Source organism: Sorex fumeus, unplaced genomic scaffold (assembly GCF_029834395.1).
Source record: "Sorex fumeus unplaced genomic scaffold, SorFum_2.1 ptg000043l, whole genome shotgun sequence".
Lineage (NCBI taxonomy): Eukaryota > Metazoa > Chordata > Mammalia > Eulipotyphla > Soricidae > Sorex > Sorex fumeus.
The window spans coordinates 45,742,305-45,759,177 of record NW_026606100.1 but is presented as its reverse complement, the minus strand read 5'-3'; the positions used below and the strand labels follow the sequence as shown (position 1 = coordinate 45,759,177).

The 16,873-nt window shown below is 51.5% G+C and overlaps 1 protein-coding gene across 3 annotated transcripts in view; it reads left to right on the top strand.

The window, feature by feature from the left end:
• Window positions 1–16,873, top strand: part of HSPA12A (heat shock protein family A (Hsp70) member 12A) — a 129,284-nt gene that overhangs the window by 97,361 nt on the left and 15,050 nt on the right. For all 3 annotated transcript variants that reach the window (XM_056120678.1, XM_056120680.1, XM_056120679.1), the window contains 5 exons: window positions 7,398–7,483; window positions 8,466–8,593; window positions 9,379–9,565; window positions 12,618–12,722; window positions 14,363–14,479. In XM_056120678.1, coding sequence (XP_055976653.1) covers window positions 7,398–7,483; window positions 8,466–8,593; window positions 9,379–9,565; window positions 12,618–12,722; window positions 14,363–14,479 — 623 coding nt within the window. The remainder of the gene's footprint in view (window positions 1–7,397; window positions 7,484–8,465; window positions 8,594–9,378; window positions 9,566–12,617; window positions 12,723–14,362; window positions 14,480–16,873) is intronic.

Below are 16,873 nucleotides of genomic sequence, written 5' to 3'. Positions count from 1 at the left end.
CTCCTCCCTCCCTCCCTCCCTCCCTCCCTCCCTCCCTCCCTTCCTTCCTTCCTTCCTTCCTTCCTTCCTTCCTTCCTTCCTTCCTTTTCAATATTTATCGGCATGCCAGGAACAAAGGAACCAAAATTGATGCAAATACATGCCTCACCTAGAGGAGCCCTGAGCTCATGGAATAGCACCAGATTGACATCAGCATCTTCTTGCCCCACATGGGGTAGAGTCCCTCCTCCATATGCTGGGCCCTGCCGGTAGGAGCAGCTAGGTTGCTGGACGTGAGTCCTGAACACTAGTAGGAGGATTGTTGATCTAAAAGCATTTCCTTATTTCTTCTAGCAGTGTGTGTGTATGTGTGTTTGTGTGTATATGTGTGCATGTGTTTGTGTGTATGTGATGTGTGCATATGTGTGTTTGTGTGTGTGTGTGCGCGCGTGCACATGCATGCCTGTCTCTGTTTTGCTGGGTAAGAAGAGAGAATGAGAAACATTCATGGTCTAAACTGATAGTACTTGGGGATTTCACTGTCTTTAGGGAACTCAGCTGCCCCTGTTCTCTCCCACTGGGACATCTTGTCTCTAAACCATGGGGGGCGGGGGTGGGAATTGCGAGACACTGCCCAAGGGCAGAATGGACCCAGGGCAGACTCCCCTCCCCCAACCACCACCACATGACTTATGCATAGTTTCTGACACTGTGAAGGCACATTTCCATAATTATCATTTAGAATTTGGAGAGCAGCTATTTGACATTTAGTTTTCTTTGTGGCCAGGAGGGTCTCCCAGTTTGTGCCAATAAAATTTCCATTTACTCTGGACATCAACCACGGTGATCAAATAAATAAATAAATTATTTACTGAAATGGAAGTTCAGCTTACGGTAATAATGCATTAGTTCAGCTAGCCGTGAAGCCTGTTATGGGGTAATAAAACTGCTTTAATTCCTTTCTTAAAAGGTATTTGTCAGTAACCTACACATGACCTTGAGCTGATCAGTTTTCAAAGCTGACACTGCAGGAGGGGATGTAAGGAGAGAGAAAGGAAGAGCTTTTTAACTTTTTTTTTGTTTTAGATAGTCTGATTTTAAGTAATTGCCAGAAAATATGTATGTTCATTCTCATAGCTAGCAGGTGAGAGATGGAAATATATGTTGCAATTTTTTTTTAATTGTTAAGGACCTGACCTGAAGAATCTTTTAAAAATTAAACATTTATTTCACAGCTATGTAAATCTGAAAGCTGGCAAGAAGACTTATTTGGATAAGGTTGGGGGTCACCATTGCTCAGACCGCCCGTCATTGTGCTTGAGCCTGGAGCCTGGCAGAATCAAGCTGGCCCCTGGTTCTGTCTCTGGCTTTAAAAATGTTGTATTTATGGAGCAGGATCGATTTGAGGTCTCTCAGAGAGGCTGGGATTCTGCTCACGGCTCTTTGCTGACTCAGGTCTCCAGCAGAAAAGAGCAACAAGCAAGTTCATGAATTATGGCTTCAACATGCTCTTATCTAGACTTGGATTAGAGAATGTCTGCTTTGATTAAAGCTATTAGAGCCAGAAGCAAGTGAAAAATATGTCGGAAATTTACAAGTCATGCATTTTATCACCGGAATCCCAAGGAAGCCAATATTTTAATTTTTATACCATAGAAGACAAGTGATGGGTATTGACCAGACCCACTTAAACTACTTCCTCCCCGGCTGCTTGGGTCGAGATGGCAAGAAATCTGATAGGAAGAGACTTCTTCAAGACATACTTTTACTCACTCTAGCCTCTACCTTGCTGCAAAAAAGTTAATTTAGTCCCTTTTGACCTCTTATTGCAGCAGAAATTACTTTTTCTTGTTGCTTGTTTGTTTTTTGTATTTTGGGGTCAGAGCACTAGCAGTGCTCAGTGCTACTCCTGCCTTTGGGCTCAGGGATCACTCCTGGCGGTGCTTAGTAGACCATATGTAGTGCCATGGATTAAACCACAGTCAAGGTAAATCTCTTTCCTATCTCTCCAACCTCAGAAACTATTTTTCTTTTTGGTTTTTGGACCACACTTGATGATGGGTGCTCAGGGCTCACCTCTGGCTCTGTGCTCAGGGCTTGCCCCTGGCGGGGCTTGGGAGACTATATGGGGTGCTGGGAATTGAACCCATATTTGCCTCGTGCAAGGTGAGCACCCTACTCACTGTACTATCTCTCTAGATCCACCCCCTCACGGACTCCCCCGCCAAAAATTATGTTTAAGGTGACTTATCTGCAGAAAGTGTCGGGGAGTGAATTCCCAATTAAGAGTGAACCTAGACCCACTTCTGCCGGCTGAGCCTTCTGGTCTCAGCGCCGGAGAAGAAGAATGCCTGAACGTGGACTGCACACGTGAACTGATCTAAGTCACGTGACCAAGGAGAGCTGGGGCTGTTTTCTGTCTCCTAGAAAGCTGCTCTCAGCAGTCTTACCACACTTTGGTGGCTGCTAGTTGGCATTCTTGCAATGGTCTGTTTGACTGATCTTCTGAGGCACAGTCATCAAATCCCTCTGAGCCTGCGTTTCAAGGTGACCGGGGACTCTGAGTGGGAGATTCTTTATTTTTTTTTAAATTTTTTTTAATTAGTGAAACACCATGAGGTACAGTTATAAATTTTTGTGCTTGGGTTTCAGTTATACAGTGATCAAGTACCCATGCCTCCACCAGTGCCCATCCTCCACCACCACAGGTCCCAGCATCCCTCCCAAGCCCCCACCCTGCCTCTGTGGCAGGGCGTTCCCCCTTGTTCTCTCTCTCTTCTTTTGGGTACTGTGTTTTGCAAGAGAGGCATTAAGTGGCAATCATGTTTGGTCTATAGTCTACTTTCAGCATGCTTCTCCCACCCTGGGAGGATCCTCACAACACCCTTTATTTGGTGCTCTCTTCTGTATCTGAGCTTCCTTTTCCCCTAGCACGTGTGGCTGGCCTCCAAGTCATGGAGCAAAATTCCTGGTACTAATCTCAGCCATTCCTGGGTGTTAGTCTCCCATTTTGTTGCTTTATGTTCCCCAGATGAATGCAATCTTTCTGTGTCTATCTGAGTGGGAGATTCTTTGAGATCTGGATTCAATGCAACAGGAGCTGGGGCGAGTTCAACCCTGAGACCCCTGGGCTTGGCCCTCCTGAACACACTTCCTGGCAAAACGTTTTCCTTTGGTCTCTTTTCCAGTCTTGCCTCCTTCCCTCTGCAGATGGGTCTCGTTTATCTTTTCATCAGCACCCTTTCTCTCTCTCCCCCAAACCTGCCCTCTGAAATCTCTGGTTGAAATCTCTATTCCTCTCCAGCTGTCAGTTCTGTCTTTCTCTCCCCTTGCCCATGTGTGCTGAGCTGGAAGCTGTTCTTGGGGCCGAGGGGGTGCTGCCTTGGTCTGGAAGCAGAAACTTGGCTGCAGGTAATGTCAGTCTCTCGTACTGTGGCTAATGGCTTATGTGGGACAGGGAGCCATGACATCCGGCATGCTCCTTGTATAGCAGATGGCAGATACGCATGGATCAATACGTTAGATTCTGCTGATCCTTTGCAAAGGGGCCTGATCACTTACCCATTGAATGAGAGCCCCAAGTGTGGTCGGAAACTCTTTGCTCATCAGAATTAACCTTTCCGCAACCCCTCGCCACAAAGCAGGTTTTTCCATATTTTCCTCCATCCCCTGAATTTATTTGCTTGTTTGGGGGCCACAGCCCTGAACTCAGGGGCTACTTCTGTTCGGGTGATAGGGGGAACCATACGGTGATTGGGTTTGAACCTGGGTCTCCAACACCCAAAGAAAGCATGTACTCCAGCCCTTTGAGCTAACTCCTGGTCTCCTTCCCACTGAGATTTTAAGCACTGAAGTTTCTACATGTCGAATTGTTAAAAGATTAGCTAGAGAATAGAGCTGTCGCTACATACAGGCTTTGTGCACTGCCCTGCTTGCTGGGCCCGGTCACCTAGCGAATGAGCTTGGATCGGGCCTATACAGAGCTAGAGTGGTGAGTGAGTGAGACATGCAGATTTCTGAAATCCTGATTCCTTCATCCCTCCTGTGCCCGTCAGTGGAAGCTCATGGCCTAGGGGAGTCGCGTTTACATTTCTGATGGTGAAAGTCGGTGAAGTTTACTGCCAATGGGCCTGGCTGAGCAAGAAGCAAAGCAAATGATTTGTTCAGTATCAACGGGGAAGGGGAGTGTAGGGAGAACACCCCCAGATTCTTGGCTTTTGCCCTGGAGGTCCCTGGAGCCCTGGGGGCCTAAGGCATGGACTCACTGTGTGGCTCAACAATGTTGATTTTGCAAGTCTGGGGGACGGCCCAGGACATGCCTTGAGCAGGCCAAGTGACGGGCTAATTAGAAGCCTGAAGACAGCGGGGTGGAGGGTTTGGCTGAGGATAATAGCTTGTTTGTTAATTGCCAACACCAGATTTTCTGGGCAATTAGATGTTTGGCTTCTTCCAAGGCCTTCTGTGTGGCTGGACACATAAGCACGGGCCTTCCAGGTTGCAGGCGGAAAGAAGGTATCATTTTCTGCTCCATCCCAAGGGGCTGGGGGCAGGTACACCTCTTGCCAACTGGTAGAAGCACCATCTGGCTGGGCCTGTGGGTGGGAGAGGCCAAGTTCCCCCCTGATTTAATGGACAGGGGGAATCTTTGTACTCGGAAATGGGGGTTAGCAGGTGGCCAAAGGCAAGACTTCTCCTTTCTCATTTCCAGAGCACCGAGCAGAGCCTGCTAATAGGAATCAGAAACTGCATCTCATTGCAGATGAAGAGTTGGTTAAAATTTTTCTTTTTATTGTTGGGAAGTGAGTGAACATCACAGCGTTTAATACTTGAATCATGGCGAGTGGATTAAGTGGCGTTACGTACATTTACAGTATTGTGGGCCTATCACCTCTGTGTTTGTTATACTAAAAAGAAACAGCCCATGAAGCAAGAACTGCCTGTTTCTCACTCTCCCCAGCCCTGGTAACCTCAGATCTACTTTTTGTCTCTGTGGATTAGCCTATTTTGGGTGTTGCAGGGGAAGTAGATTTTTGTTGCCCTTTTGAAGCAGAATAAGCTTCCACTGTGAGCCTAGATCACTATTATCCATCCAGAGGTCATGAGACACTGGGGTTGGTCCCACTTCTTAGTGGTTATGAATATGATTGCAGTGAACATCCACACACCAATCTGAGTGTGGATTCCCATTCCTCATTCTCTGGGGTAGAGACTAAGGAGTGGGCTTGGAGGTCTTATAAGATCACCTATCTTTGACTTGGAGGAACCAGAAACTTTTTTCCTAATGACTGTACAGTTTGACATTTCTGCCAGCTATAGTATACATGGATGTTAATTTCTCCACCTCTTTTAAACATTTGTTCTTTCCCTTTGTTTTCAATTCTAGTCATCCTAGTAGGAGAGAAGTTCCATCTCCTTGTGACTTTGGATTGCATGTCCAGAATGACGAACAATATTTGTCTTTTTATGGGCCTTTTTGGGCTGGAGCAATAGCACAGCGGGTAGGGCATTTGCCTTGTATGCAGCCAACATGGCTGACCCGAGTTTTATTCCTCCGCCCCTATTAGAGAGCCCGGCAGGCTACCGAGAGTATCTTGCCCACACGGCAAAGCCTGGCAAGCTACCTGTGATGTATTCTATATGCCAAACACAGTAACAATTGTCACAATGGAGATGTTACTGGGCCCGCTCGATCAAATCGATGAACAACAGGGGGATAGTGACGGGAGGATAGTGACAGTGACAGTGATGGGCCTTTTTATTTAATTTATTTATTTTTTTTATTTTTGGGTCACATCCGGCAATACAAAGGGGTTATTCCTGACTCTGTACTCAGGAATTACTTTTGGCAGTGCTTGGGGGACCATATGGGATGCTGGGAATCAAACCCGGGTCAGCTGCATGCAAGGCAAATGCCCTACCTACTCTGCTATTGCCCCAGCCCCTTTACGGACCTTTCTGGGGTGCATTGGCCATTTACATGGAAAAGATGTTGAATTTGTTTTGGAGTGGGGGGAGGGGTCAGTGGTCAGGGACTATTCCTGGCTCTGTGCTCAGGAGGAGCCCATGAGGGATTGAACCAGAGTCAACCATATGCAAGGTAGCCCCTAACAATGTTGAATTTGTTTGCTGGACAGTTGTTGGTTGTTTTTGTTATTGCTGTTGTATGTTTGTCCCTGTCTGTACTCACTGGCCCCAGAACCTATTGGTCAGAGGTTGGAATTGAGCTGTGTGGGGGTCAAAGGGTAGTGGGGGGTGGGGGAGACCACCGATGTTAGATCTTCCCGAGAAGAGGATACTGCAGATTTGAGGCTTCGCATTCACACCCGCCTTCTATCCCCCTCTCCTTCCCTACACTGACTCAGCGTTCGGGGCTCCCACTCTCGCGATGCTGTTGGGGTCTCACCAGCAGGAAGAGAGGCCTGTGTGAGTGCAGGGTTAGTCTTTAGGCAGCAGGGGCAAGCGGAGCCACTGCCGGTACCTTCCTGGGGAGCAGATGGGCCTCTCTAGACAACTCCCACCCTTGACTGTCACTTTGGCAATGGCCCATTTGTCTCGACAGGGCCATGCACTCAGTAGTGCAGGATTTGCAGCCCCCCTGAGGGCACCTGACTTGCATAAGACCCTGGGCTGTCTCCTGCAGGGACAGCTGGCAGCTCCACCTTTGCCATTCCTGGGCAGTGGGCAGAGAAAGTACTGGGGCCTCCTGGCACTGACCGTTGACAGTGTGTCTTCTCCTCGGGTACCCTTTTCTGGTTTGGGGTTGGGACACACAAATATTGTTCAGGGTGATGGACTGAACAGTCTTGGTGCTTTTTGCCATTGGCTCTTCTATGGCTTAACCTCTGCTGTGTTGTGGGCCCGGGAGGAGAGTCATTTTGCTGGGGCTTTCCTACTGTGTAGCCACACCCTTTCCGTATCCCCGTGTGAGAAAAGCAGATGGAGCTCCAGAGCAAGGGAACTCCTGCTGGATCTTTCACTCCTGCGTCCGACCCCGCCGTGGGGGTGGTTAACTTTTGAGGGAGTCCCACAGCCTTTGGAGGGCTGTGGATGCTCTTTCCGCAGAAAAGTTTGCATGTAGATATTTGCACATGGTTTTGGGCAGCTGCGGGCTGCTCAGGCCACACGGGACAGAGGGACAGAGGGACAGACAGCTTGAGAGGGAGTAGCAGCATTGGGGGAGGGCCAGCCTCCTGGCTGTGAGGGGCCGGAGGTGCCTGGTCAGAGGCCTGGCAGGGGTGCCAGGAAGAAAGGCCCTGGGCAGGGTGGGCTTCGGGTATAGACACTCACTTGCCTCTGCTGGCTCAGCTCTGCATTGCCCCCATGCTAGGGCCCAGCGCCCCCTCCCTGACACACATGCAAGTTTCTGCCTGGATTCTTCCTTTTCATTTCTAAGCAACGTACTTTGTCTTTTCTTCCAGAAACGGCCCCCACATCTGCATATTCATCTCCAGCCCGGAGCCTCGGGGACACAGGAATCACACCTCTGTCGCCTTCCCATATTGCGGTAAGACGTGTGCATGTGTGTGTGTCATGCATGCATATGTGCACTCATGTACACATGCACACGTGTATGGATATGTTCATATGTGTGCATGAGTGTCTACATGTGAGCCGATGCACATTTGCATGTGTAGATAGGTATGCATGTGTTCACATATGAGCATGTACATGTGTCTGTATACATGTCTTGTGTACATGTGTGTACTGATTGCCTTGGCTTTCTAGGTGCAAGGATGCACGTGTGTATACAGGTGTGCCTTTGTGCACATGTGTGTAGGTATATGTGTGTACATGTGTGTACCTATGCACACGGATTACCCTGGCTTTTTGGGTTGCCCCTCATGGCCCAGCAAGGCCTCACATTCATGGGGGGGGGGGGCAGGCACAGTTGTTTTGGAAGAGGATAACTTGGGAGCTACTAAAGGTAGGGACCACCCACCCCCCTGTCCCATTTGGCCCTGAACATGCCTCCTCCCTCACTCCTGAGAACTCAAGAGGTGCTGCCCCTGAGACCAGTTCCTGTGGCTTTCAGCCGCACCTGTGGGTTCTGGGCTACCTTTCAGGGTGAGGATGTGGGGGGCAGTGTGAGATGAAGCCGGAGAGAAGGAGGTCTCACTCCCGGCCCCAAACAGTACACACCGGATCCTACATCTCACAGCCACTCTGCCACTCAGAGTTCTATGATAAGAGAATGTCTGCACTGCTGACACATTGTCGCCGGTGCAGCAACCTGTGTTACATAAGCCACAGCCAAGTGTGTACCACTGGTGGTCCATGAGAGCAGCATGTTGAGAAGCTCAGAGACTTGAATGGCCTGGCCCCGAGGCACAGGTCTCCAGAGCTCAGGTGTGCTGGCTTGGACTCATCTCATTCCTGAGCTGAGCTGTCCTTCTGGTGCAATAAAGCACATGGCATGGCTACCTGGGAGGTCCCCGGGCCCAACTGGCGGGGTGTCCTGAGCCTGGCGGTCACTCGTGTCTCTGCAGAACGATGCCGACCCCAGTGTGTCAGAGCAGCCATCATTCCTGGTGGTGGTGGCCATCGACTTTGGGACCACGTCCAGCGGCTACGCCTACAGCTTCACCAAGGAGCCTGAGTGCATCCACGTGATGCGGTGAGAGCCTCAGATGGCGGCTGGGGGCAGGTCAGGGGACAGGCGAGGGTGGACAGGGACGAGTCCTGGCCTAGATATACCCGGTCCATCCCTTGGGCCACGGGGCCACCCTCAGAGCCCAGGCCAGGTACAGGTGTGGCTCGTGAGAGCACAGTGCAGAGGGGATGTGTACAACCGGCTGCTGGACTCCGGCGTCCAGCTTGGATGACAGGGAAAATGGCGCCTGTGATAGTTGCCCCCCACTGCTCACGTGACCTCAGGCAGTTGCTAGACCTTTGAAACCAACAATTTCCAGGTGCTCATCTGCTGTTGGCAGGTGGACACAGGTTGATAGCCACTCAGGATGGCGCCTGCGTGGCTGTGCCATGGGAGGTGCCCCCTGCCCAGTGCTGGCTCACTGGCCCGAGGCGGGGCCTGCAGGCTCAAAGGGAACCTCTCTGGGCTGAGAAAGTTGGGGTGTCAGCAGCAGGCAGAGATGCAGCATGCTAGAGAATAAGCAGCGGCGTGAGCCTAGGTCTACGCTGCCCCCGCCTGCACCCAGCAGATCCCAGCCCCTCCCACCCACACATCTGCATGGGAAAAATCACCGGGCAGGGAAGGTCAGTGGACAGGTGCTGGGCTGTCCGGGCACTGGAGTTAAGTGACAAATTTGTGAAAGATGGTTTTCTAAACCATCACCCCAACTTCCCAAGCCGAGGACGACCCTGAGGATACATTGTGCTGGGCTTTGTAGTCCCGTGGGCTAACAGAGAAGGGTCCATAATCCGTGCCTTGCTTGTTGGCAGACGATGGGAAGGGGGCGACCCCGGCGTGTCCAACCAGAAGACACCCACCACCATCCTGCTGACCCCCGACCGGAAGTTCCACAGTTTCGGGTATGCTGCCAGAGACTTCTACCATGACCTGGACCCCACCGAGGCCAAGCAGTGGCTGTACTTGGAGAAGTTCAAGATGAAGCTGCATACCACAGGGGTAAGTGCATCTATGTGTGTGTGTGAGTGTGAGTGGGTGTATGCATGCATGTGTGTTTATGTGTGTATACGTGTGCGTGTGTATGTATGTGTGTGAGCATATACATGTGTATCTGTGTGTGTCAGTGTGTGTATGTGTGTATATGTATGTGGGTGTGTGAGTATGTGTGCATGTGTGTGTGTGAGTGTGTGTATGTATTTATATGTAAGTGTGCATCAGTGTATGTATGTGTGTATATGTGTGTGTCATGTGTGCATGTGTAAGTGTGTGTGTATGTGTGTGTCAGTGTATGTGTGAGTGTGTGAATGTGTGTATATGTGCATATGTTTGTGTGTGTCAGTGTGTGCATGTGTGTGTATGTGTGTATGTATGTATGTGTGTGTCTGTGCGTGTGTGTGTATGTATATGTGTGTCATTGTGTGTGTATCAGTGTGTGTATGTATGTATATATGTGTGTATGTATGTGTGTGTCAGTGGGTTTGTGTGCATGTGTGTGTGTGCATGTGTGTGTATGTATGGATGTATGTATGTATATGTGTAAGTGCTTTATGTATGCATGTGTGTGTATGTATATGTGTGTGTGGTGTGTGTTGGGTATGTGCATGTGTGTGTGTGCGCGTGCGTATGTGTGTGTATGCGCGCATGTGTGAGCCTGTCGCAGGCAGTGCTCTGGTTTCCCAACCATGGGGCTGGAATGGGGGGACACGGGTTTCTCCTCTGCAGAAACAGACTCCACTTGCCTGGGTTTTTAGAAACCAGAGCACATGGTGCTTACTGATATACAAGTGGTCACCGAAGAGTGTTTCAGGACTTGGTCACTGTAGGACGTCACCAGTGGCATTGGGGCTGGGTGGTCTTGCTGTGCTTTCTTGGGTTGCTTGATGTGAGGGATGGGAGATGAGGGGATCCTGAAAGGGGGCACCCTGGGCACTTGGGGCTTGTTGCAATGAACATGTTTGAAGGTATTTGTTAGTAGCTGGACCATTAAGTCTGTGTGTGTGTGTGTGTGTGTGTGTGTGTGTGTGTGTGTGTGTGTGTGTGAGCATGCGCGTGCACAAAAACATCTAAAATCAGGAGCTTGCAAAGCAGTCCTGTGTCCCAACAAGTCATCGGGGTGCCCTCGCCACAGCCTCAGAGAAAGGCCGGAGGATAGGTTCTTCCACACAACTGCTTGATCCCTGTGAGTCTCCTCACCTCAGTACTCAGAGGTAAAGGATGGCCACAGCATGAAGCCACAGACTCCAGGGACTGGCTGCCCGCTTGGAAACCTTGCCTCTTGCAGCCTTGCAGGAGTAGGCGGGACGTTGGGCCTCTCTGAGCCGGGTTTCACTGGGGCTCTGCGAGCAGGGGCAGTAAGGGCACTTTCCTCGGGGTGAGGACTTGCCCGCCGCAGCCCCTGCTCACCCCTCCTGAGCGCCGGGTCATGGCTGGCTTCCCTCTTTATGGCTTCCATTTGTCTTCCCATTAAGTGATTGCAGACAGATGTTCTGGGAGCCCCCAGCAGCCAGCTCCCCGCCCTCCCAGGCTCTGTGCTCATCCAAGAAGCAGTTGTTCCCCTCCCCCATCCCATGCCTCCTCCCCCTATGCCCAGTGGGGCTCAGTGCGGAGCAGCAGCCAGGAGCAGGTGGGCGCAAAGGAGGGTTGCCTTGGCCGGGTTACGGAGATGCCACCGGCAAAATGACTGATGGGCTGTGCACAGCTGGTACCAGCTAATGCCCCTTCATACTCCAGAGGCAAAGCCTGATCATCAGCCAAAGAGGGGACTCCTCTTTTTTTGTCAGTCGGGAACTTGCCCCAAGACCGAAGACTTGGGAGCAACTTCTTCCTGATATTTGCCCTCTCTTTCTGCCCATCTGTACCTTCTAGGGACTTTCTTAGCACTGAAAAAAAAAATCTAGGGCCGGAGCAATAGCAGAGTAGGTAGGGCATTTGCCTTGCATGAAGCCAACCTTGGTTCAATCCCCAGCATCCCATATGGTCCCCCCAAGCACCGCCAGGAGTGATTCCAGAGTGCAGAGCCAGGAGTCACCCCTGAGCATTGCTGGGTGTGACTCAAAAAGCAAAAAAAAAAAAAAAAACTTAAAAAAAATTTGATATTCATTGTGTGTGGAATGGAACCAGCCCCCCTGACCTGGCCTCCTATCGTTTTGAATGCCCGCTGTCCACCACTACTCTCTCAGCTGCTATAGCTTTCAGCAGAGAAGAGGATGGGGGCTCAGACTGGGATAGGGGTGCTTCTGTTTCGTTGTTGGGGGATGGGCAGCTGCACTTCTGATTAGCATGATGGGTCCAGCAAGCTGGTGTGCCGCCGCCTTCATTAGGGGGTTTCCCGAGGGTGTCCGTGCATGTCCGAGTGTGGAAATAGGTAAATGGCTTCTGAAGTGGTGCCAGCAGCTGCTTCTCTGTTCCTGGGCTCAGGCTCTGCCTGAAATCTCTGTCTGCTCCCAGGGGGTGAGGGAGAGATGGAGGTAGGGAGAGAGAGGGAGAGTGAGAGAGAGAAAAAGAGAGAGAGAGAAAGAGAGAGAGAAAGAGACAGGGAGGGAGGGAGGGAGGGAGGGAGGGAGGGAGAAAGAGAGGTGGGATGTTGGAGCCACTTTCCATAGCATAGTGGGGGCTGGAGCACAGTGGTTAGGGCATTTACCTTGCACACAGCCGACTGGGTTTGTTTCCCAGCATCCCATATAGTCCCCCGAACACTACCAGCAGTAACCCCTGTGCATCGCTGGGTGTGACCCAAAAAGCAAAAAAAAAAAAAATCTTGGTCCATAGCATAGCAATGAGGTGGAAAGGAGAGAAGGAGAGAGAGAGAGGAGAGAGAGAGAGAGAGAGAGAGAGAGAGAGAGAATTGTAGGAGATAGGAGGCAGAAGTGGAGCCTGTACGACTAGCCGGGGCCTTATGCTGAGGGGCTGATGCTATAGGCTGGTTGGGGGGCTCTTCCCGGTCTGCTCTCAGACATCAGGACCCCCAGACCCCAAGCAGCAGTTCCCTCCCAGGAGAGGCGCATCGATGTCTCTCGCCTACCTGCTCTCACCATTGGCTCTTCCCCACCAGGACCTCACCATGGACACTGACCTTTCAGCAGCCAATGGCAAGAAGGTCAAAGCTCTGGAGATCTTCGCTTACGCTCTGCAGTACTTCAAGGAGCAGGCGCTAAAGGTAGGAGGTGCCAGTGGGGGGAGGGTGCTGGGACGGCTCATGCTGCTGGTGAGAGGGTACATGGGGCAGCGGGGGAGTGGTGAGCTGCCCCCTCGGACCCCGCGGTGCCACTCCTGGGGAGAGACGGAGGAGAAAGGACAGTGATGGTCACAGAAGACAGGTCCATGGCCATGTGCGACGGTCCTCGGAATGGAGTGGGTGGTAAACAGCTGACCACAGTGACTGGAGGTGGTCAGTAGGCTCTATTCCTGCTGCGTGGAGCAGAGCACTGCTGGGTGTGGCCCCCAAACAAACAAAAAAGAAACAATAGATATAACTGTCAGGAAAAATAAGCAACTTGCCAGCTCCTGAGCCTGTGTGCTTGCGTGTGCTTTCGTGTGCTTATGTGTGCTCAGGTGCTTACATGTGTTAATGAGTGTACGTGTCCTGGAGGAGCAGTGGGTGTGGGGTGCTGAGGTCAGGCTGCGCGTTCGCCATTAGCTATGGGCATGCCGGCGTGTGTGGACTCCAGCGTTCTTGGAGGCTGCTCAGAGCTGGGCCTCCCTGTGTGTTCTCAGTCCTGCCAACACTTCTGAGGCGGGCGTGAGTTGGCCCATTTTACAGCTGGGATCTCTGATGCCTGATGCCCAGAGTCTTCTCAGCCCTATTTTTTGTCTTTGCAGATCACAGAGAATCCTCTGATGTAGCCTCTGGTCCCATTTGTCCCCAGGGGTCCGGCTGGTGTGTTTTAACTTTTGCTCCTGCCAGGAAATTTCCCCGTGCCTCGTGGGCCCCCTGGCGTGGGTGGAGGGCTATGCCAACAGTGATGTCTTCTGGGGATGACCCTGGACCAGACCTTGGGCCACATCTGGGACTGTGCATGACAGTCTAGCGAGGGTCTTAGCCTTGGCAGCCCAGGGCACGCTGGCAGGACCTGGTTTGACTTTGACACTCTTGAGTTACGCAGCTCTTCAAAGGACATGGGCCATCTCTGGGCTTTAATTTCCCTTCTGAGAAAAGTGTTCTCAGGACGAGCCCCTCTGCCGCAGGGTTCTGGGATGAGCTATGGGAGATGGTGGATAGATGCAGAGGGTCTCACACGACTGACAGGGAAGCAAGCGCTCAGAAAATTCTCACTCCTTCCAGCAACCTTGGGAGCTAGGTATTAGCTGCACACCCCATTGTGCAGATTCATAAACTGAGGCCTTGGAGATGCTCGGGTGAGCAGGGAGTAGCTGCTGGTGTCTCATAGGCCTTCAGATAGGCTCAGGGAACCAGAGGAACTGGCTACCCTCCCTGCTGAACATTCTTTTTTGATTTGTTTCTTTGTTTGGGGGCCATACCCGGGGGTACCCAAGGTTTACTCCTGGCTCTGTGCTCAGGGATCACTTACTCCTGGTGGGACTGGGGGAATCACAGAGGGTGTCAGGGATCGAACATGGTGTTGGCCGTGTGCAAGGCAAGCGCCTTACCCACTGTGCTATCTCTTCAGCCCCAGGCTCGCTGACTATTTACAGGTTGACCTTTGCCCCCCAGGGTTGTGATGCAGATGCCCGGCAAAATTCACAGCCAGGCACCCTGGGTTCTGGGCCAAGCTGCAGGGGGCCCTGTGCCTTGAAGTCCCCACTGACCCTCTGCTCCTGCGTTTCCTTTGGCTTCAGGAGCTGAGCGACCAGGCGGGCTCAGAGTTTGAGAACTCGGACGTCAGATGGGTCATCACGGTGCCCGCCATCTGGAAGCAGCCGGCCAAGCAGTTCATGAGACAAGCCGCCTACCAGGTGAGGCTTCAGGGGCGCTTGTTCGGCCTTCCCAGGCCTGCAGGGACTCAGAACGGGGACCCCACAGGCAGGGGACAGGCAGGGGATGAGGAAGGCAGCTTCCCAGGCCCGTTTCCTCCCAAGGGAAGGACAGGGATCAGCGTCACGAGGGCAGGGGCCGGCCCAGCATCCCCTCCTGTGCTCTGCTTCTCTGGTTTGGTTTCCACGGCATCTCCAGAGGGCTAGGATTTCGAACTGGGGTTCAGAGACTTTGCTCAGGGGTGGCTGGACACGAGTCCCTCGAGGAATAGTGGGGAGAGTATTTGAATCAGTGAGGACTCGGGAGGCCGGTGGCCATGAAGGGGACAGGTCTGGCATGGCAGCGGGAGGCTGTGTGCCTCAGGCTGGCAGGGGTCCCGGACATCAAGGGCTGTGTGGTTCTGCACACCTCGATGCCTCCAGCTTTCGGCAGGCACAGATCAGGTCCAAGGAGGAACCATCTTCTCTGCATTCTCCTTCTTCGAGCCACCGTGAGAATCTGCCTCCATCCACGTACTGGCCCAAAATAGCTTTGTTTGTGTACGGATAGAGGAAGAGGGTGGGCGTTGGAGAAAAGGCCTTTTTTTTTTTTTTTGATAGGAAGGCGCTCAACACAGCGTAGCTGGCTCAGAGATCTCTGCATGCCCAAGCTCCCCTGTGGGGTCCTGCTACAGTGGCCACCTCTGGACACCAGGGCATGCTTAGCTCTTGGGACCCAGCCCAGGATTCTAGGTGTTTCCAAGGGAAGCAAGATTTGCCGTTTACACCTTTATTTTCTGGTTCTCTCAAAGACTGTAGCAGCACCCATGTGAACAGAGAAAGGGCTGGTTTTTTGGGGGGGTGGGGGTGGGGGCTTGGTTGGTTGATCGTTCTCTCTTTCTTCCTTTCTTTTTCTCTTTCTGTCCTTCCTTTCTTCCTTCCTTCCTTTCTTTCTTTATTTTTCTTTCTTTCTTTCTTTCTTTCTGTTTCTCTCTTTCTTTTATTCTTTATTTATCTTTCTTTCTGTTTCTTTCTCTCTGTTTCTTTCTCTTTCTTTCTTTTCTTTCTTTCTTTCTTTCTTTCTTTCTTTTTCTTTCTTTCTTTCTTTCTTTCTTTCTTTCTTTCATTCTTTATCTTCCTTCTTTCCTTTCTTTCTCTCTTTCTCTTTCTTTCTTTCTTTCTTTCTTTCTTTTTTTCTTTCTTTCTCTTTCCTTCTTTCCCTGAAAAATAAAGATGGGCCTGTGGTCAGAGAGCAGGAAGGCCAGTGAGTGACCGGCAAGGCCTGTGTGTACAGCATTCATGGCTGGGGGTGCTGGCTTGCTGCAGAGGAAACTCCTCTCTGAGGGCTCGCTGTTGTCTGTTTTTTCTTCTTCCTCTTTTTTTTTGTTTGTTTGTTTTGGGGCCACACTTGGCAGTGTTTAAGAGCTGGTTCCTGGCTCTGTGCTCAAGGATCACTCCTGGTAGGCTCCCGGGGACTGTATGGGATGCTGGGGATTGGCTGCATGTGAGGAAAATGCCCCGCCTACAATACCTACTGTACTTTTGCACCTTGACTCTGAGTCCTTTGTGATTCTGATGTGGTAGGGGCTTATTTGCTGAACAGAGAATGATGGGTTGATTAGTTCCCTCTTTAAAAATCCACACAGTGTTTTTTAACTATAGCCAATACCAAAGCCAAAAGGTGGGTGGGCCACATCCAACCTGGTGAAGGGAGGAGAGTCACTGTCAGTCCCATGAAGCAGCTCCTCAGAGAAAAAGCAAGTGTGAACCCTGCACAGGATCGCTTCCTTCCTACCTTACCACGTTCTTGCAGGCATTTTGGATTTTTCCTGTCTCTGTACTCTGACAGAAACCTTGGCTCCTTCTGACTCTTGATGAGACCCACATCACGGGCTCCTCCAGGTCTTCTGCTGACGATGGTGTAGTCTGGGGCTGGCCAGCCTCCCTCACTGTGTCAGCTTCCTCCTAATAAGCCGCCTTCTGCATTCTCTCAGTTCTGAGCAAACTGAGCTAGCCAGCCAGCTCCTGGCTTGGGAGAGTGTAACTTCCAACAGGAGAGCCTAGAGGGTGGGGCTTGGGGGTGCCCCTGGGTTGGTGGCCAGCTGCCATATATCACTTACTTGTATGAGCGAGGCCGCTGAATCCCCGGGCTCACGACTCAGCCTTCAGGGGTGAAACTTCAGTCTCACAGCAGCCTGGTGCAGGAGAGTACCTGGCAGTGGGGAAAGAGACGGGGCTCAGGCTTTTCCGTGGGGTGAGCAGTGAGCAGGCTGGGTAGGCCAGCCCGAGGCCTCTGCTTAGGGGGTCTGAAATTCATGGCCAGTAAAGGAGACAGAACGTCTTCCAGAGGGAACTGTTTCATCTGAAAATGCCCAACTCCTCTTGCGTCTTAGGCTT